Source organism: Emydura macquarii, unplaced genomic scaffold (genome assembly GCF_026122565.2).
Source record: "Emydura macquarii macquarii isolate MOO-44397 ecotype Brisbane River unplaced genomic scaffold, CSIRO-AGI_Emac_v2 contig_587, whole genome shotgun sequence".
Classification (NCBI taxonomy): domain Eukaryota; kingdom Metazoa; phylum Chordata; order Testudines; family Chelidae; genus Emydura; species Emydura macquarii.
In genome coordinates this window covers 14,258,495-14,280,780 of record NW_027130724.1, presented here as the reverse complement: position 1 = coordinate 14,280,780, position 22,286 = coordinate 14,258,495, and the positions used below count along the sequence as shown (strand labels likewise).

The 22,286-nt window shown below is 43.2% G+C and overlaps 1 protein-coding gene and 1 pseudogene across 1 annotated transcript in view; both read left to right on the top strand.

Moving 5' to 3' along the window:
* The first annotated feature begins 7,233 nt into the window (after positions 1-7,233).
* Positions 7,234-22,286, top strand: part of NRIP3 (nuclear receptor interacting protein 3) — a 30,729-nt gene continuing 15,676 nt past the window's right edge. Inside the window, exons 1-4 of the mRNA XM_067540758.1 lie at positions 7,234-7,423; positions 8,071-8,135; positions 11,680-11,779; positions 14,234-14,448. Coding sequence (XP_067396859.1) covers positions 14,275-14,448 — 174 coding nt within the window. The 5' untranslated portion in view covers positions 7,234-7,423; positions 8,071-8,135; positions 11,680-11,779; positions 14,234-14,274. The remainder of the gene's footprint in view (positions 7,424-8,070; positions 8,136-11,679; positions 11,780-14,233; positions 14,449-22,286) is intronic.
* LOC137148006 (cilia- and flagella-associated protein 77 pseudogene) lies at positions 16,358-17,215 on the top strand (annotated as a pseudogene).

The window sequence follows — 22,286 nt, the reverse complement described above, 5'->3', positions numbered from 1 at the left end:
CCGAGTGCTAGTCGCTGGGTGCTAACGATTAGAGTCATTGCTATTGCTGTATAGTATGTAATAGACAGCATGAGTCTGCGCGTACCTCTCTGTAGCATGAGGCTGACAGAAGGGTCAAAAACCAAATATTTATTGATCTCATCTTTGGTATCCTTTATAAATCTATCTATCTTTGCCATTTGCAGCTGGAACAAACGATAACGCCATAGTTTCGCACCCAGTTGCTCCTCTGACTTCCCAGCACAGCCCAGAATCTAACATCAATCAGCCACACAAATAGGGCTATGAGCTGTGAGAATGTGGCCTTCCCTTGCCCCGTACTGTATTACCTGCAGTACTATGGACGTAAACCTTGGGGTTGACAACAGCATTAGTTAGGGATGGCTACGGCCTGTGTTCAGGCATCTAAACACCTTGATTTTAACAGCTTAGACCCTATGAGTGCACTTTTCGGAGCTCACAGAAACCCCAGTGTGATCAGGTGTGTGTGTATATCTTCATGAACTTTAAAGGGCTCAAACACGTGCTGTATAGACATATATACTCTGTCATGCCTCCCTTATAGCAGGCATGCATGGTGGTGCCCTATCCTATTTAGCTACCCCTCCAAGATATTCACAGCTTGTGGCTCTCTTTGATGGCCATCTTTGCCATGCCTTTGAATGATGCTTTGCATGTGGATCTCGGGTCATGCGACTATGCTCCTTATCACAATATTTTTGCCTGGTGTTTAGCATAGATGTCTCTCTTTCCATATGGTTTTCTACAAGAGGGCAGCATATGGCCCCAAGTGAAACAGCTATTAAAACAACACATGATGCCAAGCAACCAGGGGTTTTGTTCTATGACCACTGTAGCAGAGGGCTTCAATCTAAAGAGGCCACTAATGAAGAAGCTGCTTCCCTCTGATCCAGGCAAGACTCTAGAAAGCATTCAGATATACAATTCTAACAAAACAGCTCATCTACCTTTACCGAGGGCAGACTTACTAAAATACAAGGATACTGAAAATGTAAAATCCTGTTACTCCATGGATGGCATCTGCAGCAACGAACATTACAGTCACTTTAACCTTGCTGAATAAATATAATGAGTTTGCACTGACTCGAAACAAGCTCATGCCTTGCATTATTTCATATCCACAAACTGATTTCAAAAGACAGAAATGAAATCTTGCAACAGCTGTGACGCTGTGGAAAGTGCATTTTCCACCTCTTCAGTCTGTAATGGAAAGAGCCCTTTTTTCTGAACTAAACTCCACCTCCCCACCTCCCCCCCATAGGACTGTTGTCACCATTTATTAATTCCCAGTGCAGTAGAATCCAGGTGGCAAGTTGTGGTTTGCACAGAGAAACTACCCTAGTGCATGATGGGAAAAATGTATCCTGGATGGGTAAGACTATGCACAATGAATATTATTTGTGTCTGAACATCTTAAGTATTTTTGGCAATCTGTTGCAATATGAAAAGCCCCACCCCTAAAGTTATCCAGTTCTTGTACTTGTCAGTAATGACGTCTGAAAGTTTAACCAATCTGCATAACTAGTAACTTTTTTTTTTCTTTTCTTAGAAAAGCACGCTCAGCTGGATGACAATTTGACCAATATCCAATGGGAAGGCTATCTTGGGATAGTTTAGTTCCTAAGGCAGAGCAGAAGACTTTGAAAGGGAAGGTACTCATTAGTGCAGTATTTCTGATCATTCTCATCAGTGCTGAACGGACCTAAGCCTGAAGACAGGCTAACATTCGGGCTCAGGGCTGACGTACTCCACAGTTCACTAGGCATGAAGGTGAAGGTATTTAACTAAAACCACAACATGGCAATCACAACTACTCAGTCAGTAAAATTACATTCCAGGCCATTTGTGTATTGGGAGCACTGTTGGCGAACGTGTAACATTTGCAAATATTAGCACTGAATATGCAGTAACATCTCAGTGAATCTTACTGGTTATGAGTGGCTACATTTTTTTATATGTTGCATGGAGGGGGGTATGATATTAAGTCACTTATGTCACCCTATGGGAGTTCTGGGTGTTTGGCCTCATAAAGTAAACATAACAGCGCCATGTAGGTGTGAGATCCTGTGTTTGATTAGCACTGTGGTGTCTGCTTCTTTTCTATTGCTAGGCAAAATATTTTTATCTTAAATGCATACTGTCAAATAGCTCAGGCTCAAAGTCTGATTTACCATAAAAATGATATTAGGGAAATTTTAGGATTCAAACTTGGGGTTGTTTTTGGGTTTTTTTCTGCTGGGAAATTGAAAAAACCCCAAAGTTTTTGAAGGAACTACACAAAAATCATTTCTCTTTCCTTGCCCCTTTCTGCTTTCTCTGAAGGAGGGACACAAAACTGTAGCAGTTATGGAATCCATAAAAAGGAGAAAATATTTGCCAAATAACATCCTCTCCGCAACTCATCTTGGGAAGCAAAACATTTTCAAGTTTTGTTTATAAAAGCTGTAAATAGTAGTGTTATGGTTTGGAGAAACCCACATAGTTATTTGGTGAGATAAACATCTGACTGCAGGATTTTAGCAAAGACCTGGGACATTCCTAGGTTCTGAACCTGTTGCATAATGTTGGGCAATTGGACCATTGCACAAGAATGGCAAGCAATTCCATGCGGAAAATTGGCTTTAACAAGTAAGATCCCATTAAAAATCATGGGCTGTCTCAGAGCTGAGCTTTCCTAGCTATGTTTCAAAAACTGAAAGATTATTTTTTCATAGTTTTTAGCTTTGTCACAATATTTCTGTTATGCAGGCTGTTAAACTTTCTAAATCAGACCTGAAGAAAGAGCCCCTTCATTCCTATTCAGAAATCATGCAATTAGCAATCAACAATGTCTGGCATATGAAAACGACCTTGCAGCTGATTTACACTTGGGTAGAAGAAAATATTTCATATAGCACACCAACCACACCAGCTGGAAGCCAACAAATGTTAAATGGAGTAAACTTTTATAGTGTGTGTAGACTTTCTTAGAGAAGGGACTTTAATATTTGGCGAAACTTGCAACATATTGGACTTAAGAATTAGAATGATTGATTTTTTGGGTTTATTGGCCAAACTGAAAAATCCAGGAAAATAAATTGTTTTGGGTTGAACTAAATACTTTGTTCAACCTGAATTTTTTTTTTTTCATCTTTTTCATGTTGTTTTATTTTGGATGTGTTTTTACTTTTTTGTATTATTAAAATAAATTTAGCTAAACTTCAACATGAAACATTATTTTGAAATGAAAAGCATTTCAACTCCTCAAAGTAAGTTTTCATTATTCTTTTTTGGCCGAAACTATTTGCTGAGTTGGACCCAAATTCGTGAGTCATTTCAGTGGAGCCGAAACTGCATTTTTCAGTTAATAAACTAATAAAAATTTTGCCCAGCTCAATTTGAAGTACTAGGCCAAATTCAGGCCTGATGTAAGCTGGTACAACATTATTGAAGACAATGGAGTTACAACTATTTATACAGTAGGCCTAAATTTGGACATTTAATTTCGCTTTCACATGTGTTTTCCCTATAATGCTTCTGATTGTATATTCTTGTTTCCTAAAGACCAAGTCATGTTTAAACAGGGGCTTCCATCATCTTATCCTCTCATATGATTCTGCAGTGAGGTCTTCATGCTGAATTTCTGACATAAGTCACTTCCATTCTTATGTCATAGACATAGAATTGACTTCACCTCAGAGTCAAGCCCATAAAGAAGCAGGACTATGAGGAACTTGCTCTTGTAGTGAGACAAATATCTGTAATAATGGAGATAGAAAATGGAGCATTCTTTGGGTCACAAGGGGAAATGAGTTTGGTTGTCTTATCCTAGTCTATCTCAGACATCTGCAAAACTATTATGCAGTTGGGCTTGACTGGCAGTCTTAGTGGGCCTGTTGCAAGTCACGGATGGAGTACATTAGTAGAGCTGTGTGGAGGAAGTGTGTACTATAGCTGCCCACAGTGCTAATGTGGCTATTGCTATACGTGCTTCCGATAGTGCACAATAAATAATAGTTGATGGTTTAGAGAGAGGCTAGAAACCCCTACAATATATCTTGCCAGTTGTGCAATGCTGTACTAGTGGGAGGGGGATTTCCTCCCTTGCCCACACAGAGAAGATGCTTCTGTCCTGAAACTTGATACTGGATTACTCTTATTTTATAGAGCTACAGCCGTAGAGCCAAAGCCTGCCTGTGTAGGCCTAGTTAGGGCTTTATCTGGTGAACAAGATTTGGCCTGATTTCCACCTTATTGTAAAATGAGATTGCTAAATTGTACAAAGTATTACAGTTTGTCCCTTTTCGTTTGTTGTTATTACACTGGATAACTAACAGATAGACAGAGTGTTCAGTAAAAGCTACATAATTAAATCATTTTGTGGCGGCAGATAGAAATACAGTTTGCAGTCTTTAAAATGTTGGCAGTTTAGAATATTTTACTATTTTAAAATAATAATTGTATTGATATGAGAAGACAGTAAAGAAGAGGAAGCTACAGCCTGTAGTTATGTTTATAGTAACCTATAGCTAAATATTTACATCTTTTTGCTGCCCTTTGATGGATTAATCAATTACATCAGCTAACAAAAAGAACCATCAGAAATAGACTGACATTCTGAGCCACACATCCCTAGTCTAACACCAATGAAACTGCATCAAAAATAAATTTGGTCCTCTGTCTTCTGACCTAAATTAGTCATATAAGTCTAAGACCAAACACAGAACTCTTCCGTCTCCCTAGATTATGTATGCAGTGATCATTTAATATCAAATACACAGTTTTAATACCTTTGTTCCAGCAACAGATATACTGCAAGTGTTGGTGAAAATGTGCTGTTTCAGACACATACATAGGGACATAGACTGGCCAAGAAGGGAGGAGACTTGGGCACACCACTCTTGTAGTCTATAACCCCAACTCAGCAAGACATTTTAAGCATGTGCTTAAATCCACCACTATTCAGTATAGCATTTAAGCATATCCTTAATCTTTAGCTGGTGCTTCAGTGCCTTGCAGGATAGATATGGACAGTTTGGTCAGAGTCTTTAATGGGAGAATAGTCCTTGCACTGTTTAGATTTCTGACTTGTAGTGTAGTGTGCAGCTCTGCAATTATATGTTTCCTACAGCTTCATCCAACACAATCTTTGCATTCACGACAACTTTGTCCGACAGAAGTGGGAAAATTGCTTATTGGACGATTAAAAAGAAAGGCAGAGAAATGGTGATCCATCATTATAGGAACAAACTGTAAGTGTAAGTGTCAATTTTTATTTGGTAGTTGGATTTCTTTCACCAGAGTCATGTTAAATAGCTTTTTGTGTGGATGATGACATCTGAAGTGTCAGAGGTCCCCTCTCCTGGGTGACCTTTTCAGTGAAGAATGCTTATGAAATATCGCAAGAAATCAAATAAAGGCCACATGATAGGAATAGTTTAAAAGTATTTGATTGCTTTGTGGGAAGATGGCAGTTCAATGCAGTTAAAATCCTATTAGGCACAGACTGATAACTCTGTGATCTGCCTTAAGAAGTGCATTTATTAGGCCTTGTCTTTTCCAGATACACCGAGCTGGCTATGTAAAGTGATTTCTTGTTCTAGCCATTGCACAACATTTTTCATCCAACTTTGGGATCAGGTAGGAGAGCCCAGTCACGTCACTGACAACTACAAACAAGCTGCTGCCGCTTTGGAAATGAGAGCCCGGTTCTGGGCCTCTTATTGTGGATGCTTTCCCCTCCCAGCTTTTCGGGCTGCCGAGAGGTGGCCTCACTGCTTTCCCTTCACTGCTCTGCTGGGACCCACGAGGAACAAAGAGGGGCCTCTGGGCAGCCAGCAAAGGGGACAGGTCTCAGCAGATGTGAGGCTTCCAGAGGCTCAGAGGCTTCCAGAGAGACTGCTGCCACCCTTCCCTTCATTGGTGTCCTGGATCAATCACGAGAATGAGTGAAGATGACTGCTGCTGTGTCAAAGCTGAAGGAAGTGACTGTCCCCTACCTTTACCCTTCCTCCTCTTTTTCCTGCAGATACGGAGAGGCAGCACAGAGTAGGCTGGCAGCAGGCTCCCATGACTGTGCTGTGGTTACCAGAGAGCAGAGCTTTCTGAAGGCCCGCCCACTTGCCATTTCCCCTGCACTGCTTCAGCCCCTGCAGAACCCAGGGAGTGGGGAAAGCCTGATTGCCCTCCCATCCCTCCCTGTGTCAGCAGCAGCCAGGAAAAGAGGGAATAGCTCCACGAACTAATAGCAAATGGCTTGTTTCAGGAGGTTACTGAGTGCTCGGAGTAGGACCACTGGGTGACATGGAGAGCACAACGTCGGCTGTATTGGCCCCTCTCTAGCACTTGTTAATCCAGAAACCACAATAATCTGCAATGGTTTCCCCCTAACCTCCACACTCCCTATTAGTGTAGATGAATGAGGTGCTTCTATACTGTACTGTTGTGGGAAGACTAGAACAGGACACTGAAGCAGAGGGAGCATGCAGTGCGAAATGATTGCTGATCTTTAGTCTTAACATTTAACAGGGCCCCTCTGCATTAATGCATTGAATGTAAATTTGTGGTGCAGAATGTCCCAAATACCCAGGATGGAGGAAACATTCAGCACACAAGCGTATCTGAAGTTCCTGTTAGTGCAGGGCATTTTACATTTCCTGAGGTTACAGATTGTCAAGTTATGGAGCTATGGTTGGCACTCGGCACATAAATATAGTTCACTTAAAATAAATATTTGCAGCTCAGCTCTGGTATGTGCATAAGGGGGGGATTAATGTTTCTCAGTGTGATTTCAGAATTAACACGTTTTTAATTTATGTATAGGAATGATCTATTAAAATAAAACAGAATTTGTGTAACAAATAAAAGGAGGAAAGGCTAATCGCACCCCTGAGCCTTACTGTTTTTGACTGATACAGTCTCTGGAGAAATATGTGACATCAGCAGTAAAAGAGAGAAAATGCACAAAGCAAGAACTAGCCTCTACATGGAGACTGGAGCAGCAGATTGTTGTCTTAACACGAATGAACTAGAGAAGTTCTCAGCAATATTTTTACACAAATTATATGAGCGGGCGTGGCCTCCCTCTGAGATGGACAGGGAGGGTGTCATGTCAGACCCCTGGTGGGCAGAACCAGACCAGCCACGCCCACTCCACTGGAAGCAGAAAGGCAGGACAGGAAGTATAAAAGGAGAGCCCAACAGCTCAGTTGGACTAGAGCTGCTGGAGGAGAAGGACGTCTCCCCGCCACTGCTGGAGCCGGCGCCCGAGCGCTACAGCATCAAGACCGAGGAGGAGCTGCCAGCCACTTGGGATGCCAAGGAGCTGCTGGAGCTGCCTGGGCTGCCACTAGCCATCTACCCTGAGTAGACAACGACCGCCCCGAAAGCCCAGTATCCTCTGAATGAAGTCCAGGGAAATCAGGTGATAGCCTGATTGTGTTGGGCCTGGTACTCGGCCAGTGTGCTTCAGGTGGGACCTGCTGACCCACTGGCGGAACCTTCCACCACCCTTAGGGCCTTGGGTTGGGACACCGGGGAGTCGGGTGGGCCTGTGTACCCCTACCCCTTCTGCCAGCCCTCCAAGGGGCAGCAGCTACCCCACTGTAAGCCAGGAGGCCTCTTGCTCACCCCTGCCCTGCCTGAGGGCTTGGGGCCCAAGACTGCTTAGTTGCCTGGCCCTGACTGAGAACCTGGGGCCATAGGCTGCCTAGTGCTCTGCCCCGGCCTGAGGGGAGCCCATAGCCTGCTTGTCAGCCCTGCCCTGCCCTGCCAGAGGGCCAGGGGCAATAGACTTCTTCTTGCCCTGCCCTGCCTGAGGGCTAGGGCCCTGAGACAACTAATTCCCTATTTTTGAGCCAGTCTCATTAGGTGCGACAGCAAGGGGGTGTGGCCTCCCTCCCAGACAGACGGGGGGTGGCCCGGATCTCCTACAGAAATCAAAAAGGCTTTGAAATAAGAGGCAGCACTAATGCTTAAGCATGTCTAGCCAATTGCAAGACAGGAAGAATGTTAAGATTTTTGTGAATAGCATCCTACAAATGTGCGTTTCCTACAAATATTGTCTTGTAGGAAGCCAGCCAGCCAGGAAATTGACAGTTGAGGTCATCCCTGCTATTTGCTTGTCTGCAAACATGGTAAGTTCAGGGTAATTCCTGCAATAGTAACTTTGAAAGCCTGCTAGAAATGCTTTGGCTAGAAAATGTGCCCTTTTAAGAAAAGAGGATGGCTTCCTTTCCCACTTTTTCCAGTACCAAGGTTAGATAGAGCTGATTGTTTTCTTGGGTTAAGTAAGAACCTACACTGCCAGCCACCTCAAGTCTAGGCTTCCTTAACAAATATCTGTGTATTATGATTATTATGACTATTAATAATAATTGGGAGAAGTGCTTTTCATCCTGCATACATCAAGAAAATAAAGGTAAGGAAGCTATGGTGATAATGGCCATATTAAACCATAGTTCTGACATGTGTGAAGCTTCTGCTTCCATGATTGGCTTCTTAAAAAACTGAATTCATCAGTTATCTTTCTGTGTCATATGTCAAATGAACTAGGAAGATGAGCAAAGCCCATACTTGGGCAAGGATGGGCACTGTAGCTGGTTCCTGTGCCTGTTTTCATTAATTGCTCAGCGGTTTACCAAACTCCAGTTATAGCTTCTAATGTTCCATATAAAAGACATGGAAAGAAGGCTCCAACTGTGCCAAGTTAATTGTGCAAATCTGCCATTAGGAACAGTTATTTTGACTAGAATGTGTGTATTTGTGAATGAGCTCCTTAGCCCGGTTCTGGAAACTCTTTTATCTGTTTATCCACTGACACTTCAGGTGGTGACACATGGGTACTGGTTGGAACTGGCTAACCAGGAATTCTTAATCTTGATACTCATAGGCCTAATGCTGCTTATATCTTGCTATATTATCGGATTTTCCAGCCTCATCGATTTTGTAGTTCTTCACATGAATTATCAACTCTCTTACTGCTTGATTTAAAAAAACAACTAAAAATCTTAAGAACAATTTGTAACAAACCCATATGGAAAATACATCCTTTCTAATCTTTGAATCATCTGAGTTATTGAGTGATTACATTGCATTCGACCCTTTTTTTTCCTCCACTCCAGCTCATCTAGTTAAACTTCGTGGAGTTTCACAGTCTTTACTCTGAGCTCTATCTCTTTCAGTGAAATTTGTCTTCATTTTAGGAGTAAATTGCTCTTTCTGGGACTCCAATTGACCTTCATTTCAATTTCCATTAGTATAAACTACTCTGACCCTTTCTTGTTTACAGTGCCTGGATTCTTCTATGTTTCCGGCAGCATTTTATCATGACAAGAGTCCCTTTAAGATGGGGCTGTTACTAATACTCTTGTTTCTTAATGGAGAGATGGGCAATCGTAAGAAGAAAACCAAGCACCCTCTCTGTCCAGTTTTACTTGCACTGGGAGGGGAGATGAAAAAGGTCTGAATGAAGTTCACCAGCTTTTCTTTTCCTATGTGAGCTATAAACCACAGGTGCAAACTAAACCAGTATAAGACATCTTTAACCTAATGCACAGCATTGCACTGGTTTAACAAAATCGTGTTAACATGTCATGTGGTGCAACTTCAGTGCTTAGACAAGCCCTGAGCGAAACTCAGTCTGGTTTAAGTTTCCTTTTCAGCAAAGAGGCAATTTGATCATCCACATACCCATTTAACCTCATAATCTGGAAGAATTGGGACAAACAATCTCAGGACATCAGAACCATGACAGTGAAGTTGACATTGAAAAGAAGAGAGCAATGCTCCCTCATGTTTTCCCCATGGGACAGGCTTGGAAATGAGGGCAGAGGTCTTTGGCTTTGATTTTGGCAGTCTGGCAGATGTCTTGGCTAGGCATGGATGCTTCCCCCGACTTCAGATCATAGGCTGCTAATGTTTGAAGCAGCACCAGCAGCCTGTTGCTCTTCAGCACATGCTGTCTCCAGCATATGCAGCCTGTCTATGTCTGCACCTATGAATTTCCCAGATTTCCAGCAGAGTTAGATATAGGCTGTGATGTGAAATGACCCTTTTCTTTGTTTTCTGCCAGCTGCCATTGCTAGAGGAAAATCAAAGTGTCTGCCCCCAGCCTTCTGTTGCTGCGCCTTTAGCAGCTCCTTTCAGAAACGGCCAGTAGAGAAAATGAGTGAGCCTCAGAAGAACCTCATGTTATCAAGCAGTGCAAAAAAAACTACATGCATCACCAATTCATGCACAAAGCACATGCTGCCAGTGCTGGTGCTGGAGCTGGATTCACAGAGCTGTATGGGGCACTTAAATTCCCGTTTGCAAATGGAGAAAAATATTTCACTGGGAAAGACGTAACCTAGCTGCAGGGGACCTTCCCCATCCCCTCTATCCCCTTTAAGAGGCTTGTCATCATCCACACCATGGAAAGGCACAAGTGTGTTTTGGCCAGACGTTGTGGTAGCTTCATGGAAGACAGTTCTAACTCCTCCAAAATTAGAAGAGAACTTGTTTGATAGCAGCCGGCTTCAAGTCTCCTGGTGATAACAGCAACCTTGGTTTCATGCCACTTTGAAGTCAGGAAATGGAGAAAATCTCAATGAACTTTGGGTATGACTACGCTACAGAAAAAAACCAAACACCAAAACAAAACCTGTGTCAGCAAGTCGCAGAGTCCAGGTCTACAGACACTGGTTAGCACTATGGGGCTAAAAATTGCCTTGAAGATGTTCTGGCTTGGGCTCTGAAGCCTGAGGATGGACATCCAACCTGAGCCTGAACAGCTACATGGCTATTTTTAGCACTATAGCGTGAGCCCAAGTCTGTTGACCTGGGCTCTGAGACTCGCTGCTGCGGGTTTGGGTTTTTTGTTGTTGTTTTTGCAGTGTAGACATAACCTTTGAGGCCTTACTCCCATAAAAGGTAGCTCTTGCATGGAAACACTTGCTTTTGTCCAGCAGAAAGAGACCTTTGCTAAAGTCTTTTCTATTTATACATACCAAACTTGGAGGAAGGAACACATTTAGCTAATTTGAGTTAATCATTCATTTGTAATAAAAGCTAACCAAATGTGTTAAAACACAGGAAAACACTGATGCACTGCTGTGGATACTGCATATTTTGTTTACATAAGATTGCTCCTTTTTCCTCCTCTTTCAGAGCTAGGATAGGGCTTAGTCCAAACACCTTTCTTATCCTAAACACAAGGATTCTTATCTTAAACACAAGGATTTAATCCTATGGGGCACATTTTCTGCTCATCTGTTGGCATAAGGTATATTATAACATGTGGATGGTGTACGTGAAATTGTGGGACCTGTTTGTTTGTCAAATTCATACGTAAACTACATCTTGGAGCGGTAATATAAGCTTTGACGTTAGTACTCCAGCTGATGTCTCAGCTTTGATGCAGATGCTCTTCTCTCCATGAGTCAGAGCTAACTGGACATTTGCTAATACATGCTTTTGTAGAGTGGCTCATTTTATATAAAATTCACAGGCTGCTTTTAAGAGGAGCCTTTATGTTTTATTGGTATCCTCTCTTACCTTAGGGGTGGCATAGAGATAGTTAAACATCTTTATTTAATCAGTTGGCTGGGTGCCAAATAGTTCTTGAGGTGAAAAATAAGGTGCTTTTATTCTCCATGGCATATTTCATTATGTAACAAGCCACTGTTCATTATGTTATAGGCCACAGAAGAAACTACGTCCATGTTCAAGCTGTTTTGCCCTTTGGGGATGTTTTTGGTCAGTATCTTTCAGCACAGACACAGAGTTACTGAATGCTCAGGTCAGTTCCCACTTCAATGGCCTCTTTTAGTTAAGACTGGGAAAGGACTGTCTTGCACTTCATTGCATTCTGAATTCTGAGTTTATTTTCCCTTCTTTGGCAGTGTGTGGTCACGTTGTAAAGTGGCTTAGCTAGGATGACTGTACCGTTGCACACTGTACTAAATTGGTCACAGAGCTCAGAGGCATGAGCTTATCCAATGGACTGCTCTGGAGCATCAGCAAAGAGCAGTGGTATATACTGACATCAGCATGCCTCCAGGAGGCTCTGGACGTCAGTGTAACTCTTTGTCTCGGAAGAGAGAAGATCTCTTTAGAACCAGGGTATCTGTGTGTTGTCTGAATCATCTGGCTTCTGGAATGTCAGTGGGCTGGGGGGGTTGGTGTAAATGTTTGGATAATTTATCACTCTAACGTTAGTCACAGTCAGTTTTCCTGTCATCATCGGCTGAGAGCTATCTTGAATGAACAGTCTCCTGTTAGCCTTCAGCACCTTCCTCTCTGTGAAACCGTATTAAGGTTTAAATGTGCTAATTTAAATTAATATGTGATTCATGCTGCATTGCTGCAACCGGACTGATTATATGAGGGGATGGGGTAAGTGGGGAGTTGCTCCTGCTTAATGGAAGCCAGATTCTGATCCCCCTTTTCTCTTGTTATGTAGCACCTTACTGCATTTACTTCAGTGAGAAGTAAATGTGAAATGAGGTACTATTCAGTAGGAATACAGGAAGTAGAATCTGGCCCTCGGTGATTTAAAGCTAATTTGTCTACCTGTCTTTTTTTTCTTCTTTAAAAAAAAATTAGCTCCGTTTCTTCTAGAGGAGTTAAACTTGTCTTTCCCTTCTTGGTCTGTTCTTTACTTCTTAACCCCATCTCCATTTATTTTTGGTCACTTTCTGGGGCATTTCTCCCTGCCTCCTGCATTCCTTTTCGCTGCTAAGCTCTGAGAGACAGAACTATTTTTATGAAACGTGTGAAACACCTCTGAAGCCTGCCTAAGCTTTGTAAAATACATAAAAATCTGAGTTATGAGCTGCGTAATTGGTGAGAGAATGAAGCCCTGCATGTGACCCAAGGCAATTAAGGCTCCATTTAGGTGGAAGATGATGAAGCAGTAAGATCCTTGCCTACAATGTGTGGATCCCGGACTGTTCCAAATATTTAGACATGATTGTTGTAAGCATCAGCCCCATCCCCCTTGCCTCCTGCTTTCTGCACGTGCAGAGGCATTATTTGTATTACTGTGTAAAATAGGACCTTTGGTCAAAATCATGCAAATATAGCTATTTTTCCTCCTCATGTAAAATCCAATGAGCAAACCTACTCGTGTTTTCCAACCCAAAATATGATTTTAATTAAAAAACAATTCTTGTCTTCAGCCTCTGCAGCGTAACTGCATGGCTAGCTATGCTGTAGTGTTCAAATGTTCCGGCTCTTTTGATGGTGATAAACATTGTCTTTCTTTTCTCATGTGAAACTCCTTGGTTATATTGAAACAAATCCACCGAGAGTGATGGTCCTTAAAATCTTGCCAGTTTCACATAAGATGAAAGGATACAGATAAGCTGGCCTCCATATTACCATGACACACTTCCAGTGCTGCCTATACTTAGCACGTCAGACGGCAGATAGTTACTGAGAGCCTGGGTCTAACATGGCTGTACAGGGAGTAAGGCCACACACCCAGCATGGCCACATGAGACCTACCCAGATCACGGCTGCAGGTACAGGTGGGAAAGCAGAGGGGTGTGTGACCAATATTTCCCCTCCTGCCCTGCCTCCACCTGTGAGAAAATGGACAGAGGGAGGCAGCACGCTGGCTTTGCCCCACATGGTGTCAATCAGCAGTCACCTGTAAAGGGCGATAGCAGATTCCTCCCCTCACTCAGCACAGGAAGGGAATGGCTGTACCTCGGAGTGTCTTTGAATCACAGTGTCTCCTAGGGCTACTTCTGGGGTAGTGCAGTTTGCACACCGCCCCTTGCACCGGGCAGTGCATAAAGAAATAATGTAGCCCTTAGTTATCGAAGGTACCTGGCGAGCTTTTAAGTGCTACCCCTATGTCTGCATCTTGCACACATCTCTGCTTTGGTTTTTTTTTTTTAAAAGATCCACATCTGTTTTATTGGAAAACAAACTGGTTCCACTTTCAAACTCTCATTTTGTGAAATGTTTCTCTTTTTAAAAACCCACTCGGAGTCACCCAGCTGGGTGTCGTGCACAAGGCAGGTAGCCTATAGCTAATGTTACTTTGTCAGTCCAGCTCTTCCTTGCAGAGGAGTAAGTGCGCTGAATACTCCCTAGATTGAGTCTGAGCTAACCCATGTTGTTTGTGCAGCCGATTACAATGTGCCTAACTCCTCCTTTACTACACTGCACTGGTCTCCCAATGTCATGACGCTTCCGTTATAAGTGCAGACAATAGATCATTTCATTGCTCGTTTCTTTTCAGGAGTGTAACGTCTTTAGAGGGAGAGGCGCCCAGACGGAAAGATGTTCTATTCAGGTATCCTCACAGAGCCTAGTCGGAAGGAAGTGGAGATGAGGGAAGCTGCATCTCTCCGACAACAGAGGAGAATGAAGCAGACAGTGCAGTTTATTCACAAGGATTCAGCTGATCTGCTACCTCTGGATGGATTGAAGAAACTGGGGACTTCCAAAGACACTGTAAGATTTTTTTTAATTAACAAGGAAAAATATTCAGATGTAGGAGGCTGGCATTCAGTGCTTTTTTTTTCTTCTTCTTGTTGGTGTTCTTAGTAATATGTTTTTATGTTAAGAGGATAATGAACTTGGTTGCCTGTGGAAGCAGAGGTAAATTAGCATGACCATGAGGCTCTTGTATATAGAAAAAGGAAGTGGAAATATGACTTTAGCTGCCCCGATGAGGTTGTTAGTCTTTCACTACCAATCTCTTTTACAGGTCTGTATCTCAGACCTAAAAACAATTTATTTTTTGTGGCTACACAAGTTTAACAAAACAGATGCAATTTTACCGGTACAGAATGCTTTCTTTGTATTGGAGTACATCAAAATGGCTTCACATTTTATTTGTATATAATTTGGTAAAACACAGAATCACTTTGGTATTTAAAAATATAAAATTGTTGAGATTAAACTTTGCTCTATGGTTTCGGTCTATGCAGTTTAATTTCCTTTCCTCAAGATTTCATATTCAGGCTATGAATACATATTTATGTGACAATCTGTGTTATTGGGTAAATGGTCTATAGTATAGAACACCATCTCTCATATCCAGAATAACTGGCTTCCTTTAAAAGCTAATAAGTAAAAACTTCCTATCTTTTTTTGAATAGGATTAAATATAACATTTAAAGTTCTGGTGTAAATGAACAAAACTCCCAACATGTAGTGTGAAGGCTGAATCTCGCTTCCCTGTTGAGTCCAGATCTAGTATATAACATACAGTATGTCTGACATCTGCAATATTTCACACTAGGTTAATTGAAGAAGCTGAACTTCCTTATTTTTTTAGCAAATTAATTTTGTTCTCATAGCCTTTTTGCTTGGAAACTTTGGTTTAGACCTCTACATAGGTGACCAGTGGAACGAGTGTGGTGTTCTCTGCATTTTCCATAGCGGAGATTTGTTAGACATCACAGAATTCACAGTTGGGCACAACTCAGGGTGCCCAGAAATTCCTTCCTAACATGGACACCTGGGTTCAGACTTGGAAAGCGCTTTCCAAGTCAACATTGATTTGTGGTATTATTTAATTTAGACGTTTATAAAGATCCTAGCACTGTGGTATTATTATTTATATTACAACAGAGTCTAGACACCCCAGTTGAGATTAGACCCCCCCAATCCTGGTAGGGACTGAGAGACAGCCCCTGCCCTGAAGAGTTTACAGTCTAACAGACTAGAGAGACAATTGGGGGGGGGGGGTGCGGGGAGGGGAAGGAGGGAAAGTGATTTATTGTGGCTCTAAATGACCAGGTTAGCAGCAGAGTCAAAGATAGAACCCAGGACTCCTGACTCCTGTGTCTAGGGCCATGTCTCTCAAACTTTGCTGTAGGGAAGCTTGAATAGACCCTGTCAGTGTTTGAAATGAGTAACTGGTGAAAGATGCAGACCTTTTAAAGGCATTTGGGGTATCCTGGTGTGGAAAGCTTTTTGATTAATACAGTAGTAATTGTTAGAACTTGATTATAAAAATGAAAAAATAAGGCTCTTTGGAAGTATTCTTGTCTAGTGATTACAAGTCACTGTTGTCAGTACTGGGTTAGCAGCCTCCAGAGAGTGGGAATAAACTCCCCTAGACACAGAAATTCCCTCCCTTCATTCCAAATCATCGCTATATCTGTCACGCTGGCTCCAGCAGAGGCTTTCAGTCCTTCAGTGAGCACTAATAAATCACCCACAGCCATCCACTGCTTACTGCTGTAAACGGTGACTGAATGGCAAGCAATAAATACATGGTTTTGATGACATAATAAATCACAACAATACAGCTTGTATGTTTGTGATGTCACCAGAGCCCCAAGTTACACTTGCCGGGCTAACAGGCTCAGTTGTCCACATCAGATGAGAGAGCTGGGATTGACTGTCTCTGCTCATTTTTCATCGATCAACAATGGAAGCATCTAGGAGTCCAAAACCCTTTCAGCGATTGAAAAAGAGGCGCAGTGTTAGTGACATCTGTCCCCCACCCCTGCTGCCCTTGAGAATGGCTGAGCTCCAGCCAGGGATGGAAAATGAGAGAGTTGGAGTGGTGAGGGAAACCATGCTCCAGAACCACCTCATCCTCAAGCCAGAGCTAGGAAAGACACGCCAAAGGTGCACACGGTTGCCCGGATCTGATTTTGTGTATGGACTAACCCTTCGTGGGACCGATGGGGGAGTTCCTGAAGCAATAGGCCACTGGAACTCAATTAAAACCATTATCAAGGCCCCAAAGGAGTTGCCACGTGATTTTGTTGCCATGAACCGTGGAGCAGTCATAGCTGGTCTTGTCACAACAAAGGAACACTACCGGTACCGCAAAACCCATGACATCCACCGTCCGGAAGATGACGAGCGTCACTTTAAAAGGGACCCGCCGCGCCTCCCTGATGCCATGATATATGGAATACCAGCTCGCCCGTCCACCCCCATCATAGATGTTTTTCAGCACAAGTACAGGGAGCTTTGGATGGAGGGACAACGAGCAGCAACCCAGGCGCGTCATAAGGCAAAACAGAAAATAATACGGCGGGGGAAAATATACGAAACACAGTCCACTGTGCTGAAGAAATACAAACAGCCAATGAAGCTAGACCCACTTTGGCATTTGCCCCGCTTTGAGAAAGTGGGTCCTCATCTTGATACCTTCCCAAGCCAAGGAGAACGGGAAAAGGCTTTCAAAGGCTACCAGTCAGAAGCTGGAGTACGATGTGGAACGCTTGCCCAAGGCATTTATACAAGCAGCTGAAAACTATATGTTAAATTATTATAAATTATGTAATAAAATAGAATATTCTTATTTCAGGTCTGAAAGAGAACAGTGGCAGTGAGGAAACATATGGAAATACTTCATAGCTTTTCATGTAACTGGTTGGCCATATTAATACAGAATTTCCTGTAAGAACTTTTCACTGGTCTTGGAGCAAAACACAAGGGGTAAACTACAACTCAAAAGAAAAGAGGGTGACTGAAGGCGGGGTGGTGCTAGAAGTAAACCACTCTCATTATTACAAACTGGTGAACATTTTTAATGATAGCTCAGAATTTTTTCCACACTGGTCAGATCAAATCCACTGCCACATCAGATCAGGCATTGGTGGCCTACTCTGCTCCTTAACTCAGTGGAAGCAGTACAAGAGAGAACCTAGGCCAGTATTTTGGGGCGAATGTGCGTCTTTTTAAAATTGTGCTTAAATAATTGGGTAAAACACTGAATGAGTAAGTGAGGGGAGCCTGATTACATTCTGACCTAATTAAATATGTTTCTTACTAGAATAAGCCAATGTGCAGCTGAGGTGCATGTTCTGATGTGTTGCTTCATCTGTGCTTCTTTAGAAACATTATTGCCTTCAGTAAAAGCGCTCTAGAGGCTATTCACTAGTGGCAATGGCCACCTGAAAGCTTTTTTACTTGCAAGGTACCTGTCAGGCAACTTTGGAAGCTCAAGCCATTGAATTCCTGCCTGGCTAGTGCTGCAACGTGACTAGCAAAGAACTCAGGCTAGATGGCAGCTGGACATGGACAACATTTAAAAATAAATCCCCCCAAGTTTAACCTTAATTTTTGAGCTAGAATTCAGAGTTTTTCAGGGTTAATCCCGACATTGTGGTCCCCTAGCCATCCCTTCCTGCCTTTCTCAACCCACTGTAAACCCATTGACAAGGACAAGGATCTCCTTGGCTTGTGAACAGGGAGTCACATAATCCTAGATGAGCACAAGCAGTCAAGTAGGCAGTCAAGTGATAGTTTATAGGTTTGGGCCACATTAATTGATGATGAATGCAAGATTCTTGGAGTGGCTGAGAATAATGGAGCTCCCTGACCTGAACCTTGCAACCTGCATTTAAGGACTTGTGCCTCCTATTGCTCTGCCTCTGAACTGAATTAATATCCAACATCTGAAACAGAGTTCCTGCTATGTACGTTGAAATTTGGTCCCTGTTGAGTAAATAAGATGCTGGGTGAGGGTGGAAAGAAGAATTATTATAAAGCTCCTTGTGTTTCCCGGCTCTATCCTGAGGGATAGAACATCACTAAAAATACTTCCCTTATCCTTATTACTATTTGTCAAGCGCTTCAGTATGCTAACCCCTGTGAAAGAAGCATACAAGGAGACACAGACCTTTCCTCAAGGAAAGTACAGTCAAGTTCAGTCAAGGGCAAAACAGTTCAGATAGATTTGCTGCAGTAGCTGATGGTACAAGCTTGAGGTAGTGAAGAATGTGTGGACACTTGCAGATGCCATCCTCAAAAGGCTTTGTGGAAGAAGCGCAGTTGAAGGAGATGAGGAGAGAGGGTTTGATGCAGAGAGGAAGTAGTTGAGTCCAAGCAGAAGGGGGGAAGGTGTGAAGATGAGTGTGCAAGAAATGCACAGAGGGGCTGGCTAAGGGGAGGCATGAGTGGAGCAAGAGGAGGAGTCAGAGGCAAGGAGAGCACAAGCGTACACACAACCTCATTCAGTTCCAAGTAAATATACCGGCAGGATTAAAAAATATTGGGCTTCGGTGGAAGCAAGGAGACTTGTGAAGAGAGACCTACAATATGGCATCAAAAGGGAACAGATTCAGTAGCTGTACCAAGGAGATTGAGTCCATGAGGGGCCACATATAGAAGCAAGAGGCCTATAAAGCCAGCACTTAGAAGCCGAGTAACGGCTGAGGAAATTGGGAGGAGAAAAGCAAAGAAACAAAAACATACATTGATTCCTCTGGCAACTCATTAGAGCTAAGCCTTGGGCCATATTTCTTCCAGCAGGGCATTCTCCCCGACCCCCACATAGGGGGCAGCACACTCTGGAGATGTTACCTCTCAGTTGTTTCACCCGGGATAGGGTTTGCCCCAACCCCAGAAATAGTTAGGATGCTCAGTCTTGTAAACTCATGCATCAGGAGCCAAGGCCATCCACATACAGATCCAGTGCCTTCACACGGCACACCGTCCCTCGTGGGAGCATGACTCCCTCCAGAACTGTACTCTGAGACTTCTGATATGTTGCCTCCAAGCCACAGCACTTAGCAGAGGAGCAGGGTGGGGATGGAGTTAATGCTGACTGATTTAACATTATCTTACCCACAGGTTTCCAGGGTATGATTTCACCATAGTGTAGCTATTCCACCCTCCCCACTTGGCTTGGCAATCCACAGAGCTCAGTCCCTGCTGTGTCCTCCTTCCTCCCCAGGATTGGAGTAAGTGGGGAGTGTGCTGTTGAACCAGCATGCTGCGTGACCCCCAAGCAAGGTGTGAATGGAGGGGACAACTGGGCCTTTTGGTTGGTATAACTGATTCATTGGATGCCCTCTGGAGATCGAGATGTGAAAGGCAGTCCAGAAATGTGAGCTGGGATGTTTGAGTTGCATAATATACTATAAAAGCTGAGGGGTCACATTTAGAGCTTTGTTTGTAATTTTCCTACTATTTGCTTTTTTGAATGCTTGAATCTGAGGGTTGGGGGTTTTTTTTTGTTTTTGTTTGTTTCTCAGTTCTGTTCTGTTGCAGCCTTGCCTACCTGACAAAAGATGACATTTAGCAAATTCATTTCACAGTTCTTTGGTGGTATTTTTGTTTTCTTGTTCTTTAATAAACTTGCCTTCATTCAGCTATATAGACCCTCAATCACTCTTTTACTGCTTGGTTGATACTTTGAACAAATAGAAACAACAGGTCTCAGGCTTGTACAGTGTCAGAACTATAAGTGACAGGGCTTTATCTGTTCTGCTTAGTGGTTAATAGTCAGGAAATGTATGTATATTGGAGGCTGTCTGTGACTTGTTAGCAAATCCAAAGGAGGGAGGAGAAAGACAACCTACTTTGTGATATTTCCAAGACGAGCTGGCTTATGAAGTACCTCCATTTGATCACATTTGTTATATATTTTACAGTAGGGTCCAGAGGCCCCAGCTGTAATGAGGGTCTCATTGTGCTAGACACTACCTCTGCCCTAAGAGATTTACGTTCTAAAAGGACAAGATAGACACAGGAAGTGCTATTATCCCCATTTTACAGAAGGACAACTGAGACATTAAGAGTCTTGGTCAAGGTCACACAGGAAGTCTGTGGCAAAGCCAGGAATTGAACCCAGCTCTCCTACATCCCTGTTTAGTGCTGTAACAACAAGACCATCCTTCCTGTCCATTAAGGACCCAATTCTGATACGTTTGCCTTTGGCTTGGTTGGAGGGTTTAGGATCAGGCCTGCAGAAACCTCTCCAGTGAAACACTTTGTATGATTAAGTATTTTACAGAGAAAAAACTCAAACTGATAGAACTGATGTGGAATAATTTGTAATTACTTGCTGGAGGTACACATTTAGTTTAAAGGAAATCGCTAGGCACAGTGCAAAGCATGTTAACTCCGAAATGGAAGGAGCCTTTCCCCGGTTTCTGTTTTGTCCCCATATTGCCCTAAGGCGATAAATACCCGTTCCTGAATTCCTTCTTGTCATAACCTTCTACCCATCTCCCTTGCCCTGGACTTGGCCTGGCACTTGAGGACACACCTCTGTATCACATTGCAGCATGAGGATGGAAGGAGATCAGCTGCTGTTGCAGCTAGGAAGGGGAGTCGTGTCCCGTCTCTGCTTCCAAATGCCCAGTTCACTGGCTCTCCTGCACTCAGCTCCCTCTGTCTCTGGAGCTGAGCTCTTCTTCCCTCTAGCTTCTTTGGACTTTTCAATCAGCTCTAGTCCTGCGGGAAGAGAAGCTGAAGCCAGTGCCCTGAGGAAGTGAACGAGTGAGCCAAGAACACAAATAGAAACTGATTGCCTCTCCTCGCTCCCCTGGAGGAGTCCCAGTGAGTGCACCTGCTAGTAGTTCTCTCTCTTCAGAAGCAATAGGTGACTTAATTACTTCTGAGCTCCATTTTCTAGGAGCTCAGTGCCTTCCTGGCCTGAATTGAGGACTGCACATGGCCATGGAGGGAGAGTACGGGAGCGGGGAGGAGGAGCAGCCAGCTCAGGAAATCACAGTCTACTGGAGAGGTGTCTGTGCTTTCCATATAGGTTCTTCTACTGCCCTCTTCACAGTAGAATCTGAGCACTTTCTAGTAGCGCATTAAATGACATGACTAACATGAGAGAGACGAGGTGGGTGAGGTAATATCTTTTACTGGACCAACTTTTGTAACTTCTGTTGGTGAAAGAGACACACTTTCGAGCTCCACAGAGCTCTTCTTTGGGACCTGAAGACATTGGTCCTATAAAAGATATTACCTCACCCACCTTGTCTCTCTCCTATCCTGGGACCAACATGGCTAGAACACCACTGCAAATGACTAACACCTGTCACGTGTGGTTTGTCCTTCCTCTGTTAGGCATATACTGGAACCATCCAACTCTAAAAAGGGACTGGGAGGAGTTTCCCAATCAGCAGCTTGAGCATGATGTGTCTCAGGGGCTCCTTGGCTTCAGTGCAGCAAGTTTCTTTGCCAGACACGGACTCAGTGGTGAAGTATTTTTTGGCAGAAGGCTGGAAAATGATCAGAAAGTAACAGGCCACCATATCTAGGCTGACGTATTTGCAGATTTTCATACATTAGGCACAGTTTGAATGGGCACTCGTGGAATCAAGCCAAACGTTTACAGTTTCATCACCTAGGTAAAATACTCACCCTGTTCCTGAGTAGCTTTGTCAGTCCCGTCGCACTGTATTCAGTGCAATTTCAGCCATTACAATGCTCAAAATGGTGTCTCCCAACAATGGCAGCTGAATGATTCAGAGACATGACAGATAAATGGTCCTCATGAAAAACATCTAGAAAGCCACAATTTCTGTTTCTGTTCTGTCTCAGTTTCTGTTACTGTGCTGGGAACTCAGTGGGACAGA